The 16,593-nt window shown below is 39.3% G+C and overlaps 1 protein-coding gene across 1 annotated transcript; it reads right to left on the bottom strand.

Annotated features, from left to right (window-relative positions):
* Positions 1 to 13,870: 13,870 nt before the first annotated feature.
* LOC105226475 (U3 small nucleolar RNA-associated protein 4 homolog) lies at positions 13,871 to 16,463 on the bottom strand. Its single transcript, XM_011205357.4, has 4 exons — positions 16,223 to 16,463; positions 15,287 to 16,160; positions 14,192 to 15,229; positions 13,871 to 14,118 (listed from the first exon to the last, which is right to left on the bottom strand). Exons 1-4 carry the CDS (start codon positions 16,345 to 16,347, stop codon positions 13,999 to 14,001), a joined length of 2,157 nt encoding a protein of 718 aa, XP_011203659.2. The 5' UTR covers positions 16,348 to 16,463; the 3' UTR covers positions 13,871 to 13,998.
* Between the last annotated feature and the right edge of the window lie 130 nt (positions 16,464 to 16,593).

The raw sequence follows: 16,593 nt of genomic DNA, 5'->3' as shown, positions 1-16,593 counted from the left end.
GCCACAGATACATTTGGTTTCTTCTTCTTTATTGGCGTAGACAATCGCTTCTTCTTTTCCCAAGGTGGCGTCAATTGGAGATTCTAAGCGAAGGCCCTTTACCACCTGGTCTTTCCAAAGAAGTGGAGGTCTCCATCTTCCTCTACTTCCCCCGGCGGGTACTGCGTCGAAAAATTTTAGCGTTGGAGCGTCGTATAACTCATACAGTTCATCGTTCCATTGAATGCGATATTCGCCTTTTCCAATACGCAAAAAACCATAAATCTTCCGCAGAACCTTTCGCTCGAAAACTCGTAACGTCGACTCATCAGATGTTGTCATCGTCTATGCCTCGAATGTTTTGACTACCCAGAGGATACTTGGTCTAAAACTGGAAGTCGTGAGCTGATTGAGTTATAAGTGAATGGCGCTCAGAGAACTTTCCTCACTTGCGTGAACTTTTAGACATGGCTCTATCCTCCATTATATACATTTCATTTAGTATAACGAATCTCCGTTACAACCCAATTCTCTATGCTTTTCAACGAAATGGATTTAAATCTCTCAAAATAGGTATACTGGTTTAATATTCAAGCTTTGGGCAGTGAGGAATATTTTGGAATCAAATGCTTTCTTGTAAAGATTTTAGTACCACCTTCCTTTACGATTGATAAGCACTTGGTTCTTACTCACTGCAAGTTAAGATTTCGTGTTTTCTTCCTCAAACTGGTTGTCACAACATAGAAACTGTCGAATAATAATATATTTATATACTAATATACAGAGATTTGGCAAAGAATTTCGAGCATAAGCACTTTGAATAGATAGATTAAAGAAACAAAACCATGCGGTAAGGCTAAATATCTTATGGGGGGCAAATTGTCAAAGTTTTTGGAGGAAGCTGAGGTAGAAATATCTAAATACTTTCATCACCCATTGTCCAGCTTTTGCAAGACCGAGATTGAAACCTATCGGTGGAAGAATTAAGGCGGCTAAGAGTTTCTGCTATCTATCCTGGCTCGACCAAAGTACGGCTGTCGACCAAACTACGATTTTGTGTTAGACTCAAAACGCTTTGCCGAATTATGAAGGTCTTTATGGTCATTCTATAGGACTTTTAGGTAACACAGCGAACTGGCGTTCTGTCCTGTGCGATCCCTGTTGCCGGTTGTAACAATATCAGCCTTTTATTCTAACCTAAACTAGCCTAAAACCATTTGAGAATTTATATTTGACTCTCTTAAATCGAATTTCATATTTTACAGAAGTTCATTGGTTCGATAAGTATCAGCAGAGCTCTCAATAAATTCGCCGTATGAGAATCTCAAGTGTACGAATCGAATTCGTAAGAGCTAAGCGAATAAAACAAGTGGGACTAAGTGCACAGGAAACGGAAGACGACAGGAATTAACACTGAATATCCACTCAGACGAAAGTCCTTAGACTTCACTTTTCGGCAAAGGAAGCAAAACGAGGCGCGCGCACATACATACGCAGGCATATGTGCATTAGCGGCGAATAAAGGAAGGAAAAGGAGACCACAGACAGACAGACACGGCAGACAGACTGTCTGCAGCGCATTGATGTTGCGACCACAGAGCTGTGTGGCAGACGGATTCCGTGACGGTGGTGACAGAAGTGGAGACGCCGGTGTCGGTAACGGTAAGCGCAATAACAATACAATTGCACTTTACTTTACTTTAGGCGGAATAACGGCAGTCTGACAGCTATGCATTTGTGGTAGATGCCAACAACAACAACAACAATAGTAACAGTAACTGCCTAACAATGCAACATACGACAGCAACACAATAAGTTGCATAAAGTGTGGCACCGTAACACAAAGCGAAACAGCAACAACAACACCAACAACCAGCATAGACGGCTGGAAAGGAAGCTCCGTTGGTTGAGCCGGCATTAGTAGCAAATAGCGCAGACCTAGTTAGGCGTCTACAACAACAACAACAACAAAAGCAGCTACCAACTATAGTAACCACTATCACCAACACTACTGCGAAATAACCAAATAACGGCGAGTGCAATTTGTGGCTCAACTTTTCGTGTGCAACGTCTGCCGAGCGCCGCCGCCAGCCAACCGAGGAACCGTCTCAGCCACAAAAGCGGCCGCATATAATTTTATTTATGCCCAGCTCCTGTGCGCCAACAACACACGCACACCTCAAGTCAAAGCCGAACCGAAATAGACCAAAGTAGACTGGAGCAGACGGGGTGCTTGGAGGGGGAGGGCTGGAGCGACCGCATACAAACAGCGTGTCTTACTTCGGTATTTACATATCCACTAATGGAGCGTCCAATGTGCTGCATTGTGTCATGCATGGGTGTGTGTTGTTGTTGTTGTTGTGTGTGTATCCACCCTTCTGGGATACGTTGAATGTACTCAACCGAAAGACAATTTATTATTCAAAATGTTGTGGATACAAATTTATGTTGTTCATTGTTGTCATTCGTTGTTGTTATTATTGTTGTTGTTGTGGATGTCGCTGATATTGTTGTTTCGTTAATTTTTGTTGTTCATAGACGCAAATACCTTTGTGCACATGTAATATTAATTCGTGTTGCTTATGCCACACGGCCTTTGTTGTTGTCGTCTGGCGCGGATGCAGACACTCGACGTTTCAAACCTTTTATTTATATATCTCTGTGCTCTTTACAATTGATTTATTTTTCCTATCACATTTATGAAATGAATAAAAATAAAGCTGAAAGAAGTTCTCAAAGCATTGAATTGATGTATCAAGCTGATTTGTCGATTATAAGTTAGGTTATGTTAGATTTGGTACAATCAAGTCTTTTCAAAGTACATTAGAAAAACTCATTAGAAGAGACTACACCTCAATTGATCTACTACCAGACCATATAGTTAGAATGGATCGCGATTCTGTTTCTAGATTGTTTCTCGTATTATCAAGATCCTGTAATAAGATCCTAAAAAGGTAACCAAAAACTGATTCCTTGATATTGAGAGAAACATTGTAGTTCCTTCATATACAAATACTTTTAGGAAAAGAAGAAGAATTTAAGAATTACAAGGTCCCTAAATTCTTTATAATGGAATTCATACACTGTCCGGAAATACAAACTAAAGAAAATTGAAATGAAAGAACTTTCTTCCAAGTACTCATTTCTGAGCGTGAACGAAAATCCAACAATAAACCGTTCCGGTGAGCTGATCTATGTACCTAGGTTAGGTAAAACTGATCCTCGCACTCGGGTCCTTTGTGATTCCAAAAACTCCCAGATATGGATCACCAGAGCCTTGTAAAATGACGAAGCGATTTAAGCCTATCACACCTTTCTTAAGGCGGTCCACTTGCGTGAACTTTTACACATGGATTCATCCTTCCAACACCAAAAGCTCCGTCAGTACCGAGAAGGAACTCTCCGAGCCATTCGATACCAAACGAGGTTTCAGACAAGGCGACTCCCTATAGTAATTCGAGCTGCAGAACTTAATCGAGCAGGTACGATCTTTTATAAAAGAGTACAGCTGCTGGCGTATGCCGATGATATTGATATCATTGGCCTCAACTGGATAAGGAAGTAAAACAAATTGGTCTGGTAGTGAACGAGGGCAAGACGAAATATCTCCTGTTATCAAACAAACAATCGTCGCATTTGCAACTTGGTACCCACGTCATTGTTGACAGTCATAACTTCGAAATCGTAGATAATTTCGTCTTTCGTGGAACCAGTATTAACACCAAAAACAATGGCAGCCTTGAAATCCAACGCAGAATAACTCTTGCCAACAGGTGCTACTTCGGACTGAATAGGCAATTGAGAAGTAAAGTCCCCTTTCGAAGAACAAAGACCAAACTCTACAAGTCACTTATTATTCCCGTCCTGCTATATGGTGCAGAGGCTTGGACGATGACAACAACCGATGAGTCGACGTTGCGAGTTTTCGAGACAGAGTTTTGAGAATAAAGTGTCTAGTTGTTTCCTAATCTTGCCTTCTTCCATATGGCTTTGTACGTACCCACACGTATCTGATTTATATTCGAACGAGGAATGTGAACTCGTGAACTCGGCATCATTCCTCATTATGGATCGATAATAATGAGAATTTACATGGTTGGGATAACTGCAGGACCGCATTAGCTAACGTAAATGCTGTTTTATGCAGAAGAGAGGCTTGAGAGCGTATCTCGAAATTCCTGGTACATCGGCAGAAGAACGTACACACTCAGCACATAATGAAAATCCACCAAACTTGTAAGGCCTGGATTCGGTTTGTAGAGATTATAGCATTATACCTTGTTCGTGCTACATAAATTTTGAAAACTATTTCACAAATAAGAATAAACAAAGTTTGAATTTTTCTGAAACTGAAAATGGTGTTCATGTCTACTCTATGCTATTGGCACAACCTCACTTCCATTCAGCATATTTTAGCACATCATTCGCAGTCAATTGTGCAAATCCTTAACCAATCTCCAATAAAGCTGATGGCTCTCGCACAGCTGCTGCGACGCGATAACTATCAGGCACTCCATTTCTCGCGCTGAAATACAGACTTTGTTGCCAATGAAATAACTGAAATAATCCACCTCAACAACTTATCGCTTTCTTTATTTGCCACCGAGAAACGCTGAAACTGCTCATTTACATAAGAGCACGTTGATGAAATTGAGAAGAAGAGATGCGGCAAAGTTCACCTTCAAATTAAAAAGGGAAAAGAACCCATTGAAAAAAAGGGGAGTTGGACTCTAAGCTCGGCAGGGGGAGCGCATCATAGAATTAGAAAATGGCGAATAAAATTTGAAATTGCCAACTTACTGACGTTAGCAGTTCGTTGCATCCAATGGCAACCGGCTGTGGGCGCCCCTAGAAGTATGCATTGCGTTTGGCACAGACAGACAAAGAAGTAAATATACCCAACGGGGAGGAAAAAAAGTGCCGCATGTGAGCAGCGGCAAAGAAGGGAGTGTGGCAGTGTTCAAAGCCGATGGCGACTATCACAACAACAGCAGCAACACTAAAACAACCAAAACTGCACACAGTTAGCTCTAGCTGTTGCTCTAAGCGGTGAAGTCGTGTAGAAGCAACATAAATTTTACAGCTGACAAGATGTCGGCGTTGCAACACAGCGAAGACGCTGCAAGTGGGGCGATGGGAAGCGCTGCTTGAAGTGATTGTGTAATATACGCTCGCTCAAACATACAAAGTTGCACACATTTTTGACAAAAACAAAAACAACAATTCAAAGCAATTTTTATAGTTTGTTAGAGCAGCTTCGCATTGACGGGGGAACTAACCTGCTAACAGTGGCAGTGGCAGACACCTACACTGCACCGTTGCAGCGCCACACCTCCGACTGCTGGCGGCCACAACCCCTTGCAGCTGCCCCCGCCACTGCCACCGATTAGTGTGCATTTGTCCTCTACCATTGTTGCAAAGGACAAAATTCAATGAACGGAAATTTGCTGTCAGCAGAAAGGTTGTTGCCATTGTTGCCGTATTGGTGGAGCATAGTAGTGCGCACTTGTGGAACTTAACTAGTTGCAACAGTTTATGCTGCAAATGCTGTCGTTGCACTGTCGGAAGGCGGAAAATTACACTTCTAATGTTATTGGTGTAGAAAATTGCTGCTTCGCTGGAAATATTACACCCCTTCACACTGAACGCACAATTTGAAAAGCCACTTTGTCTGGCAACCCCTCACCGTTGTTGTATTCATTTAATTACAATGCCGCTATTAAAAGGTAATTCTATCAAAACAACTTTACTGCTGAGAAAATATATTAAATTCAGCCACTCTTGGGGTCATATCGATTACTGCCATAATAATGTGAAATTTACTAACCTATCATCAGTTGGTAAATATGAATTTTGAGGTTAGGCTCAACGATACTAAGTTGATTTTAGCAATTTAACGGTAAATTTTGATTTTTTCAGAGAGTATTCGGGACCATAAATGGTGTTGGCACAATTCACAGCCACTACAACAAAAATAACACCGAAGTTGCCTATACAACAAGGGTAATATTCGTCGAAAATATAATTATCTATGGGAAGGGTTACACCTTTCAACTGCAAAGTGGTACATGCATGACCGCTGAACCAAAAGCAAATATATTTACTACGTAAATATTACAATGCAAACAATATGTTGCCCCTTGACGTTCTTTTAACCTTCTTTTAATAGAACCATTGATAACTCTTAGAGCAAAGAAGCAAAAATTTTGATTTTCTCCTTCAGAAACTACTGAGCTCAGATCTCGCCTCCTTTCACAAGGTTCAGAAATCTATGTAAAGTATATCTTATATTAAATTAGGGTCTGGAATATGCTATAACTTTCGAGTCTGGCAGGAATTTCGGATACCATCAGTGTCTGTTATTTTTGTTATTTTCATTCCGTTGGGGATTCCAAACACAAAGCGAAGAGGTTCAAGCCTGCTCTACGCAATGGAAAATCTAAGAAGGAAGCTCCTCGTACAGCGATAGGCGTTTCAATAATTGCTGAGAAGTTGAAAAATGATTCCTCCGAGGAACGATCACTGCACTCCAAGCCATAACAATGGCAGTTATTTAAGAATATGTCCCTCACTTTCAACACGAAGACCCAACTGTTTGCTCCGAGTATTTATCGACATCATGGCGAATGGGTGTAACTTTACACTACTTTTATCTTCATTACCACATTCGTTCTTAACTTCGTTACTGCAACGTTACAATGGAGCGTAAAATTCAATAAACTATGCTCACATGTGCCACACAACTTTGTCCTTACAATGACCTCTATGCAGTGTTGCAGCTGCCACAAATCCACTCACACACACACATTTGAAAATATGCTTTGTTACCCAGCCACAGGGCCGGAGGGGGGACTGTCGATAAATATCACTTCAGTGCACATTTTCAAATACATATTTATGTATGTAAACAGCACCTCCGTTGAACTCATGTCATATATGGTTTTTGCTATAAAAAATTATATATTTACAAGAGTAGTTTATATGATTATATTGTACATATTCCTTTCCAATTTTGTCTCAAGTTACGTATACGTCATGGCACCTTCAATGATTATTTAGCCATAACGGTACAAGTGAAGCTTGAATCGTTTCATTATGGAATGAAATTGACATCCCATATTTCTGGAGGTATAAAATTCAAAATTAAACTGTAGCACCAAATAAAGTCCTTCCGACTAGATGAGATGGTATCTGCAGAATAAACCTTGATGAGATGGGTTTCATCGGACGTTAGCTATTTGAGGTACGAGAAAATGCATAGTCAATTACTGTACGGAAGTTACAATAGAAGGGCTGTATGCAATTTTCGCATTCATTTCAGCTATGGAGTTAGTGTTTTACAGACTCGATCCAGAGTCCCACTTTACTAATAGGCGAAATTTTTGTGATGACACTTAAAGTCCGTTATGGATGCATAAAACCATCCCAACCAAGCTGTCGGAGTTCCTGGCGACGTGCAAGACCTGGCGTTGTCCAGATGGAACATAATTCTCCTCTGATTGGCCAAATTGTCCACTGCGTAAGGGTTGCTTTTACTTCAGACGGTCCAATTGTTGACGGTACAGGGCCTAATTAAAAGTTTGATCGTGAGAAAGAAGCACAAAGTCGATGATTCCGGGCCAAATTCATCATACAGCAAACTATTCTTGACAATCCCCTGCAGAAATGGATCGATTTGGTTGAGATTCGGCAGTGATTTGTAGATGAAAATTCGGTCCATAGGGTTTTTTTCAATAATTCGTGTGACAACCATATATAGAGCTCTTTTGATAACCACCTTTATTTAATGATGGTCAGACTCGGCGATCATCATTATATTATTGATGCTTTCGACAATTGGTGTGTGAGTGTGATATGTCTTTGACATCAATATTACTAGACTCCATTATGGAACAATGAAGACCTCAAAATGACGCATCATGATCACACCTACAGTATCAGGACTATAAACACTATGCACATTTGAAGCTGGCAAATATGGCGTATTTGGTCTCTGGTGCTGTTCCCCTCTAACGCAAGCCGCCGATATTTGAGAATAACATTGGAGAATGTATAAGTGAAGTGTATGCTAAAGATGCTTTCAATATCAGCCATCCACAACTTCGATAACTGCTATGAATTTTGTATATACACTTCGACTCGCCCTCCGCACTTGGCACAACTTGCTCTCCGGCACTCACGTAGACCGCGCGTAATTCGCTAATTTGCGAACCAATTAAATGAGCATTTGTGCCGCCCGCTGGAAATACGCAAAAGTTCGCCGCAGTCAAAGCAGCCGCAGAACTTTTACAGTACCGCTATTTGGGATTGCGTAGTACACCACACAGTTGCCGCGCCTAAAAGTGTGCTTTGCAAATGGAAGACAATTCGAGCAGCGCCAGAAAAGTTGAAACTCTATTTTTCACAAGAAATGTCTTGCTCCGGCGGATGATGCTAGATGCCGACAACAACAACAACAATGCAAATGGCAGCATAGTCATTAGTGTAGATCTACAGTCACCGTTACGTGGCCCACCAACAACGCACGTCTTGGCGTTGTTGATTGTGTTTTCAGCGCGGTCTCATAGTTTCCCATAAGTTGGCAGTCAAAGTAAAAAGTTCCTCCGCACAGTTAAGTCTGTCGCTCATTCCTCGCCCCTCACTAGACTATCGCGTCTATTGTGGCTGGCAGTGCTGCATTTGACGTGCGCCAAAGTTTAAATTCATTTTTCATTTGCTGTCGCCTTTGGCGACAGAAAAAGCGTCTCCCTCCGCTGACGCTTCGCTCTTCTACCAGCAGCTCTACTTATGCTCGCAGCAGACGCTGTAAAAAACCAAACAATCACTGAAATCCACCAAAATATTTTTGATTGAATGCCAAAAACTTTTACTTTTGTGCAAATGCATTAGTCTCGCGCAAATGTGTGTGCAGTAGGGTGGCAACCCAGTAAACCAAAGGTGTTGAAGTCTAAACGAGCGACAAGGTGCATTGTCTTGGTGAAAGATCACTTTCTTTTTCCCAATGAGATCGTTTTCGGCGATTTCGTCCTTCGAACGATACAGTAAAGCAATGTAATAATCGCTGTTGATGGTCTTTTTTCAGGGAGTCAATAAATATGGGCATCCCAAAATACAGACGCCATAACCTTACCATCCGACTGTTGCGTTTTCCTTGCTTTGGAACGGGTTCATCGTGTGCATAACACTCGGATGACTGTCGATTGGACTTCGGAGTGAAATAATGGAGCCATGTTTCATGCACTGCCACAGATTAAGGTAAAAACTTGAGCTTATTACGATTGAACATTTTCAAATACTGCTCCAGATCATCAAATTGCCTTTGTTTTTGCACTTTGCACAAAGCTTTCACATAACCAATTATTAATCCACCATATTTCCAATACGTTATTTGATATCTTTAGAGTCTCGGCTGTCTCGAACAACTTCACTTTACGGTCAATCGAAATTATTTTGGGAATTTTTTCTATTTTCGTCGGTAATAGCCTCTTTAGGGCATCCACTGCCTTCATCGTCCTCGGTTCATCCTCGTTCACACTGAGCAAATGACTTTTCAACGGTTAATTACCTGATGCAGAGTCCAAATAATATCCATAAATCCAAAACTTGGTTTCAAGAGTGTTTTTCCCCCTAAAAAGCAATGCTTAATAACGCACGAATTCCTTTTCGATCCATTTTTTTGTAAAGAAACACAAGTTGCTTCACCCAAAATGCTATATCTCATAAGCTAAAAGTTCAATAGCTGTCAAATTGGTACACGTACCTTTTAACGGTAGAAATCGAGAGGTAAAAATCATATGACATTTGTGACATTTTCAGGCAAACCAGCAATTTTAGTTTACTGGGTGCCGGCGCTCCTCCATTGTGTAACGCAAAACCGGAAACGGAAATGCATGAGTGCATTGACAGCCGACTTTAAATCGCTTCGTACCTCAGGACGTCTAGGTCGGTGTGTGTACGCAAAAGAATAATGATTTGTCGGTGCAACTTTTTCTTTGGAATGGAAAAAAATAACTACGAACTGCTGACAGCTGTTTGTGGTCAAAATGTGCTAAGTTTGGTGGATTAAAATAATTGCCAAGTCAAAAGCAGAAATAAACCAAATTTTTAAACTTACTATGATCCAAAATAAAGTTGAAAAATTATAAATTTTAGCAGAAGACTGTACAATTATACTAAGACCAGACTAAAAATCAAATAAATCATTAAATTAAACTTTAAGGGGCGCACTGAGGCCTAATGGAGAGCGAACATTGGTAGATCATCCAAGCCAATAATTCAGAGTATTTACTTCTCTAATAGTAGATCTTTTCGAAATGAATTTATGAAGTCTGAAAAATAATGTACAAGCGCTAGTCAAACCAGATTTCCGATGTTTTCTTTTGAGAGTTAAAATACAAGGTACTTTCGAAAGTAAACAGGACAAAAAAAACCATTTGACCTGGTTTTTTCAATTTATTTTGTTCAAAATAGTCTCCTTCTGCTTCAATACAGCTTTTTACACGGTCCGAAAGCATGTCGAACGAGTGTTTTAGCTCGTTGGCCGGCATGGCCGTCAGTATGCCGGTGCAAGACTTTTCGATCGAATGTTGGATTCTGAGCAATTTTTGGTCGTCAGTCAATTTGTGTGGAACAAACCGTGCACAAATCGTTCGAAAGCCCAAATGTTCCGTTAAAATGCGATAAATGGAGATGTTCAATTCCATTTCTATGAATTTCAATGATGACTTAGGCTGGTTTTTAATGAGTTCACGCACAGTTTCGATAGAATTTCCGGTGATCACGGATTTTATTTGGCCCACATATTGATCGGCATTTATGTCCTCACGATCAGTTTGAAAACGTTGAAACCACTCGTGCACTCTGCTACGGGATATACAATCATCGCCTGAAAGGTCCTGTTTACTTTGTAACGCACCTTGTATATAGTAACAACTATTCAGACTATAATGAATATTCTTTCAGTAAACCAGTTTCCAAAGGAAAAATGAAATTTGTGAAAAAAAAACATGAGAATCTGTTCTTTTATTCTGTGCGTGTAAATCATATATAACCTAATATTAGCCTAGAAAGCCCATCGCCTTGTTATCACTTAGTAAAAATATCACAAAACGACCTTCTCATTTTCCTTGTACCGAGTTGAACTTTCGCCATCAACCCACCTTGGGGTTTTTTTTTCAAATAAATAGCGGGTAAAAAGAGGAAATGAAGCCAAATCTATTTAATGTTAAAAATGCCGCCACCACCGCGGTACAAGAAGAGAGAAACGTCCGGCGAAACTATAAATAAAAATTCACGAAAAATCATTGTTTCTCTTGGCCGGCGACTGCATGTGAGTGCAGGACGCGCCGAACACCTAGCGATGCAATGCAACATGTGAAATGTTGCACCATCCGAACAATGTAACAGGGGCAGCAACTCCGTTGCAATAGCTATGCGCTGGCCGTCGCAGTAATGTTGCATGCCACACAAGCAAACTTTTGTACGTTTGCCAAATTGCCGTGTAAATCTTTCACAGTACAGGCAATAAATAAACCAAATAAATTTGTCACAATTCGTTGCCGAGACAAATGGGGAGACGTGCGGCTGTTTGGTCCACACACATCTGTGCGCGGATTTGCATTCACGCATGTGTGTGCGTATGTGTGTGTACTGATTAGTTGTCACAGCCACGACGAATGGTTGCATTTTATTTTAATATAAAAAATAAGAATAAATAAATGAACCGACCTGCTTATGTTGTTGTTGTGTCTCGCCAGAAGATCGTCTCGTTGATATGTTGCGCGATGCCATTAGCGTCAAGCTGTCTGCAGCACATGCGACGGCGGCGGCCACAAATCTATGTATTGCTGCAATAACAACAAGAACGGGTATTTAAAAATGAAATAAAAAGGTAATCCGACTTTAATAAACGAAAAACAAACTGGTATTATGGCGAAATTTTCCCTGTGTATTATATTTGTATGGAAGTGTGAATTTTAGAATTTTAATCCATCTTAAGTCGGCACTTTTACATAAATATTGCACTTGTCGGCTTAATTGGCGGTTGCTTACCACTTTACGAGATGTTGAGCATTGCCTTTTCTAATTTTGGGAGTGCGGATGGCTCAGCAATAAAACAATTATCTGCTTGGAAATCAGCCCATCCAGTCAAAGACACTTTCGAGGACGCTTGCCGTCGCAAAGCTATATTTTACACAGCCGGAGCCATTTATTCCATTGCCTTTACTAGTTAACAAGTTTTACCAACTTATTTTATTCAAATCATTTTGTTTGAAAATTAATTTATTTTAAAGTTATGATTTCTAATTTTTAACAAATATTTACCCACACGAAGACGGAAATTGACAGCAAACGATCATTGTGGCGGCAAAGAGCAATAACGCACAGAGTTGTATGCGGCAATTTGAATGAAGGCGAATTCAACGTATATTCGCCTCGATTTGAACGAATTTAAAATTTTTCTATTGTGAATATTGCACAGAAAAATGTATACTTCCGATTCAGAAAAACGTACTGGTAAAGAAGAATTATAATCAGAAAATGTTTTGAATATGTTCGAAATTCGAAATAGTATTCAGCACAATGACGAATGTTTCGAATCGGCGAAAAATCAAAAATATTTTGATGAGGTAAATAATAACGTTATATTACGTACGATAAAAATTTGACATTCCGATATTTGACAGTATACAAATTATATATATTATAATGAATTTTAATATAGTATTCTTCATTATAAAGCACCTAGAAACAATAAAATACATATGTATATGACTCAACACTCATATCACTTTCGTCATTTATTTCTGAAATATCTTTTAAAAATCAGCGGCGAAAAAGTTATTGTGAACTATTAATGCTCTACAAGATCAATGCAACTCTGTAATTCGCCGCCAACCTTAGTTGTCAGTTTCCGTTTAAACAGGTTCTAAAATTGGTGATTATGTCGTATTTCAAAAATAATATTTAATTTTTCTTAAAATTGTTTTTGTGCATATTATATACATACATATATGTACGTATGTTGTGTGAGTTTATTATGTGTTACATAAGTGAATTTGATCCTACGATGTTTGCTTTTATAATATGTTATAATATTATATGTATGCAAGTGAAAAGTTGAACCAGGAGCGCTTTGCTCCGGCGCAAATGATTGCGATTTTAATTTTGTGTTACTATTGATCAAAGGCGAATTTGTAGGCATAACCAGATACGAGCATATAATTCGGGTGAGTGAATTACTACTGACCACCTTATCTGTTGTACTTATAAGGAACTTTAATTAACATTACCTTTATAAGGCGTAGAAAAATCTACCAACTACCTTTCAATAGCCTGATCTCAAATTCTACAATTTCCATAAATCCAGTTTTCCACACATTTCTGTATGTGGCAGTAAGTATAGGCAAAATAGTAATTCACATATAAGCAAACGATTGTGCAACGCCGTCATAGTAACGCTGACGGGCTTATTTTTTAACGTGCATTCATGCAATTCACACCCGCGATGACGTTCCTCTGCCTTCAATCCATATTTTCTTTTGTCTGTTAGTACTTTTGTAACTTTGATAGGGGATGTTGTCACATTTCATGTGGTATGCGCGCGACGGTCCAGACTTCGACTAGACGTGTTTAACCAAAAAAGCAGCAATGCAATCACAACAAAAAATTGTTGATAGTGGTGTGAAAAGTTGAAAGTGAAGCTTTCATAGACCAAAAATTTCGCATACACAGAAATACAACAAGTGTCAGTGCATATGTACATACGTCGTCGTAAAAAGTTGCAAAATGACAGCACTCATTAGAACATAATCAGCATTCATGTTACGCAAAGCAGAGCTTGTATAAGGTATTAAAGAGAGAAGTATCACAATAAACCATAAATTTAAATATATACATACATATATATATTTTTTATTTTAAATTTAATTTGTAGCCTTAACAATACACTATTATTAAAACAATATTAATTTCTTATAATAAGAAATCAAAAAATTTCACTTTTATGTACACTTTACACTAAGCGGTGCCGAATTTCTTTTGTTTAAAAGCGTCCGGTAGTTGCTCAATTAATGTGACAGGATTGACACCGACTGCGACCAATTCATCCGTACTGAGCCAACTGAGTGATATAAGGTGCTATGCGTTAATTTAAGAAAAATAAAATTTGCATTAATTAAATTATACAAAAAAATTATTTCAGTTCATTTACCTCATACGATTTTTTAAACTTCAAGCGCAGACCGCTAACTTTACTGTCACTCTCAGTACGTTTCAATTTCTTTCCAACCTTCTTGCCTGTTGGTTCGGAATCATCATTATCGTATTCCGTTTCGCCATTCGTGTCCAAAACTTTCTCCAACACATATAAATACGCATCGTTATGTAGTACAATATTGTTGACATTGCGGCTATCCAATAATATATTTGAAACACAATGCGTTTCCGCATTCTCGACAAAATATTCTCGCTCCGAACACGTAAAGCACATTTCTTCTAGATCATATTCAATTATCTTGCCATCGGAAAAGGCTGCCACTAGCCTAGGCTCGTGCGCATGAATTGCCAAAGCCGTTGTAATGGCCGAGTAGCGCGGCATGTTGAGATGATGTTTGAAATGTTTGCCCTCAAATATTCTCCACACCGCAATGGTGCGATCTGCACCTGCTGCTACTATGTATGTACCACATTCCGATACGGCGAATAAATTTACGACGTCTTTTATGTGTTTACTTGTTTCAATGCTTTCGACGAAGTCTAGGTCAGTGCTGCCATTTTTAACTATTGAAAATATGTTTATTTGACGGGTAGTAGGTTGTACAAGGAAAAGCCGTTTCGAATCGCTGCTAAATATTATGTGGGAGGCAGTAACGAATTGCTCTGGCAGGCCTTTGACGCGGGCAAGTTGTGTGTCATTTTTCCTTGAAACTGATGGTAGAAACCGGAAAAGTCTGATACTCTTTTGGGTCGAGTAGCACAACCACTGACCGTCAGGGGAGATGGTGGCACAGATAATGGGTTCATCATTTTTGCTTCTGAACTCCAATAGCTTTTCCGGAGCGGTATTTAAAGCAAGCATCCTGCGCTCAGCTTCTTTACTCTTATGCTTTGGTTTCTGTACTTTTTTATCTTCCGGTGGTGCTACTAGCTGTGGTCTGCCGTCCGTAGAACTAAGACGCCACACTTCAAAATAATTTGTATAACGAAGTAATAACAGGCGACTTTTATTTGATACGGCAACGCATGGATTCTAAGAAATATCTTTGAAATGTCAAATGCAATTAGGTATTTGAATTTTGATTCTTACCTTAAGGAATGGACCATACTTAGATATTGTGGAGCTACGTTTTGAGGCCGAGGATATTCCTAAATAACCATCCATACCACCTGAGAATATACGGTCACCTGCACATACGAGCGCTTTCACATCATTATCGTGTACACTTCTCTGCAAATATTTTACCCAGCAATAATACTCCATATCATCACGCTTAATTTTTGTTTTGGCATATATTCTGATTATCGGTTCAATTCCTGAACACATTAACATATTTTCTTCTTCATTTACAGCTACCGCCAGTACATCAGCCTTTAGCACCTGATGTGATTCTAAGTGTGTTGCTAATTTACCATCCCAAACTGAGACTTGACCACTTGAATCACCCGAAATAATTGTGAAGTCATTTAGCACTTGTAATGACCAAACAATCACCTCTTTTTTCTTTTCCGCCCGCGAAACTGTCATTTTATGCAGCGCATGGCCACTCTTCACATCCCAAATACGTATTGCACCCACTGAACCAGTTACCAGAAATTCGCCGGTACGATCAAATTTACAGCACAGCACACGACCTTCTTGCTTATCAAATAGTTGTTTGTATTGCATTTGATCGCTGTCTATGTCAAATATGTTGATGTAACCCTCCTCTGTCCCGACGGCTAGCTCTGTTCCGGTGGAGTTTACATCAACGCACCATATAGCATTTCCAGTTACGAACTGCTTACGTCGGGGCTTTAGCAATAGTAAATCCCATTCAACCAATTCGCCCGTAAGACCAACTGAGAATAAACGCTCGCCAGCCCAAACCATACCCTCTACGGAGTTTCCAGGCGATTTCGGTATAACTTTTTCCAAATAGGAGGCATGTTGCATATCCCAAATTTCTATAGATCCATCATTTCTAATAATAATAAGAAAATATTCAAAACGAAATGCACCTTTTCAAAATGTGGTTATATTCACCTAGATATTGCTAACTTGTGCCAAACCTTGTTATAAGCCATACTTTGTATAGATCGAGGCGTGAGATTATAAAAACGCACATTATGAGTTTTTGTGCGCCCGACTTGAGCATTTCCTCCATTCATTTTTTATTTTCAACGAATTATTTCTATTTTAAAAATTAAATCCAAAATAAAATGCGGTTGAAATGATAAACAAAATGTCACACGTGCACTCACATCGGGAACGATTGGAAAGAAACAATATGACAGTTGACATGTCCCCAGAGGTGTATTGTTGGAAAAAGAAATTCATAATGTACAATCTGGTTACTTTAATTTTTATATGTTTCAATTTTAAATAATACTGCAAAAATATTCTGGCAAATGTTT

The sequence above is a fragment of the Bactrocera dorsalis genome, chromosome 5 (genome assembly GCF_023373825.1).
Source record: "Bactrocera dorsalis isolate Fly_Bdor chromosome 5, ASM2337382v1, whole genome shotgun sequence".
Lineage (NCBI taxonomy): Eukaryota > Metazoa > Arthropoda > Insecta > Diptera > Tephritidae > Bactrocera > Bactrocera dorsalis.
This window is presented reverse-complemented; position numbering and strand designations above follow the sequence as displayed.